Source organism: Anneissia japonica, unplaced genomic scaffold (genome assembly GCF_011630105.1).
Source record: "Anneissia japonica isolate Jap-2015-1 unplaced genomic scaffold, ASM1163010v1 scaffold3434_len466720_cov178, whole genome shotgun sequence".
NCBI classification, from domain to species: Eukaryota; Metazoa; Echinodermata; class Crinoidea; order Comatulida; family Comatulidae; genus Anneissia; species Anneissia japonica.
The window spans coordinates 268,355-271,145 of NW_022718341.1; the positions used below are offsets into that span (position 1 = coordinate 268,355).

Below are 2,791 nucleotides of genomic sequence, written 5' to 3' on the forward strand. Positions count from 1 at the left end.
TGAATAATTTAAATGCAGAATGGAAAGACCTTATAATGATAACCTTTTTGATACTTTTATCCCCTACTAGCATTTTTTTTTCTGGATCCTCTCCTGCTGATAATGTTAACAAAGGTGACGAATGATCTTGACGATTATAATGATGATGAGGATGTTGGGGACGATGACAAAGATTATTTGGGTATTAAAACGCCAACCAAATATATAAATATATAAATAACAATATTTATAATCAGTCACCAAAAAAGTTGCAATGAAAAATGTAGCATTGTTTAAGTCAATTAACTCTGTACAAAATACTATGAATTTAAGTGAGAGGCGTTTAACAAATATAGCGCCTACAGGGGTGTATCCAGGATTTTGTTTGTGGGGGAGGAGGGGTCGTGATCATAAAATTTTAGACCTTATCACAATGAAAACAAGAGCGTCGACATTTTTTTCCCTAAAATTTGGAGGAGGAGGAGGGCTTAACCATTCCAATTTTACCTCAGCCCTACCACGGTTGGGGTAGGAAATTTTAAAATATAGAACTTCTAGATGACCGGAAAAGACACTCTCATTCGGACCTTCGGACCAATGGACCTTCGGACCAATGGATCTTCGGACTAATGGACCTTCGGACCAATGGACCTTCGGAATAATGGACCTTCGGACCAATGGACCTTCGGACCAATGGACCGTCGGACCAATGGACCTTCGGACCAATGACTAGTCACCGTTGATTTCAGCTGTTTTTCCTACATCTTGAATCCCATTCATGTTACCCGAGAGACCTGGTGTGAGAGTACGTAGGCCTACATTCCAAAGCCCTAATGTAAATTCAGTAAAATTCCGTAAACTACATTTCTTTTAAATTTCTTATTTCTGCCTGATGTCAATGTTACCAACCGATTGTCTGATTTCCGCATGAAGTTCCGCACACTCAGTAGAACAGAAAGTTGGTGGGGGGGGGGGGACAACACCTTATTGATTGGGGCTGCACAGTTTGAGGCGGGCGGTAGCTGTACAGTGAAATTTAAAACTTTGTCCCACCGTCAGAATTGACCCCTAGCACCTAGACTTACCCCAATAAGACTTTGACTTAAAACTAACAGCCTAAACTAACGAACAATCCTTTCCACCTTCCAAGTTTTAACGAGAGGAATAGGATGGCACTACGTCTGGAGCTCAGTTGGTCGCAGTGAGTAGTCAGATATCTGATGCGCCCAGATACCTGCCTTTAATGCTTCTCACATAAGCATTTGTGTTGATAAAGACTTCCTTAACAATGGTTCAGACAAACGTATCTTCAGTCGTCGTCGTCGTGGTTGGTTTATATTAGGTTTGAAATCAGAGTTTTTCTTCTCTTAGGGATAGTCGACCATGGCCTTCGAGAGTCCCCTGCCCGGAGCACCTGATTTTAAGGCGCCAGGAAGCTCGCCTACACCCTCTGCCATTCTGTGGGAACAGGGTTAGCGCGAGAAGCCAGGCAATAGGATTTGATTACGAAAGGCTTTGTGAGACGCTGTGCTATTCCTGAGACACTTCGAAGGAGATAGAGGTGCTCATGTCATTATCCCCAATCCCAGCACACCCTAAACCTGTTAACCCCAAGGCCAATATGTATGTTGGGCCTACATAGAAAAAGATATTTGACAGGCTTAGTTATATATGTACAAAATACATTTAAGGCACTGTGTGTACATCAAGGAAAAATAGGAGATAAAATACATGAAAGAATACATACTTCTGCCTTAGTAACTTTCATCAATACGCTGAAACTGGTAATATGGTCAGAAAAGCAAGATACTTTGTCTTGAGAATGGTCAGTGGTTATCACACCTTCATCACTCCAAGTCCTTCATTGAATCAAAATCGTATGGCAATCAATATATTAATATACTTATTGTTCACATCATTTACAACATATCCGATTAGTGTTCAAAGTTTTATTTTATTACAACAAACAATATAAATCTTACTTTTGTGTTTCGTTGAAAAATAGACAAGTTGGTTCTTTGTCAACAGCTTCATTTTCAGTGTATGTTTCCTATAAAAAAAAATATACCAATTATGGTAAAATTCTACTACAAATTACCACAAATAGTCAAATATACTTCACATATTTTGTAAGCATTCACATTTTCTTGAAATTATTTCTAAAACATATTTCTGGTCAATGAAAAAAAATGTAGGAATGGTAATATGTTGCCGTTTGTTAATTAGTGGGAAATGATTATTATTCTGTTCTAATTTTTATTGGAGGCGTAATTGAAAGAAAAACATGATTAAATATTTAGTTATCTTCCATATAATTTTAAATTATAACACATAAATATTAAATGAATTGAATTATGATAATCCACTGTCTAACATTTCTGGCTACTAAATCTCACTATTTTTCATTTACTTACCATTTTCTGAAATATGCTAAAATTCAATTTTGCTTCGAGGCGGGAAATGTTTACGATATCATAAACATTGCACATAAATAGTTCCGTCAAATATCGATATTCATCCGTACTATCTCTGAAAGTAACAGTCGAATGATAAATAATAGTGATATATGTATAGGCCTATATACATTTATAATGCTGAAATTATCAGTAAAACAAATCACTATCTTCAGCAGTAGTACTAATCTGCAGAGTGCTTAATAGTACGAGAGCAAAATAGGTAAATAGTAACACTATGAAACAAGATTCAACCATAGACATTTCATAATGTGAAAATCCGATAAATTTGCTGTACTATACGTTGCTATGCTTGTATTGGAAACAATATCAATTCATTTATAAATATACTTATACTT

General features: G+C 36.5%; 1 protein-coding gene across 1 annotated transcript in view; it reads right to left on the reverse strand.

Moving 5' to 3' along the window:
- Positions 1-2,791, reverse strand: part of LOC117110527 (adhesion G protein-coupled receptor L2-like) — a 48,171-nt gene that overhangs the window by 12,627 nt on the left and 32,753 nt on the right. The window contains exons 7-9 of the mRNA XM_033253274.1: positions 2,394-2,508; positions 1,962-2,029; positions 1,727-1,838 (exon numbers count right to left, since the gene is read on the reverse strand). Coding sequence (XP_033109165.1) covers positions 1,727-1,838; positions 1,962-2,029; positions 2,394-2,508 — 295 coding nt within the window. The remainder of the gene's footprint in view (positions 1-1,726; positions 1,839-1,961; positions 2,030-2,393; positions 2,509-2,791) is intronic.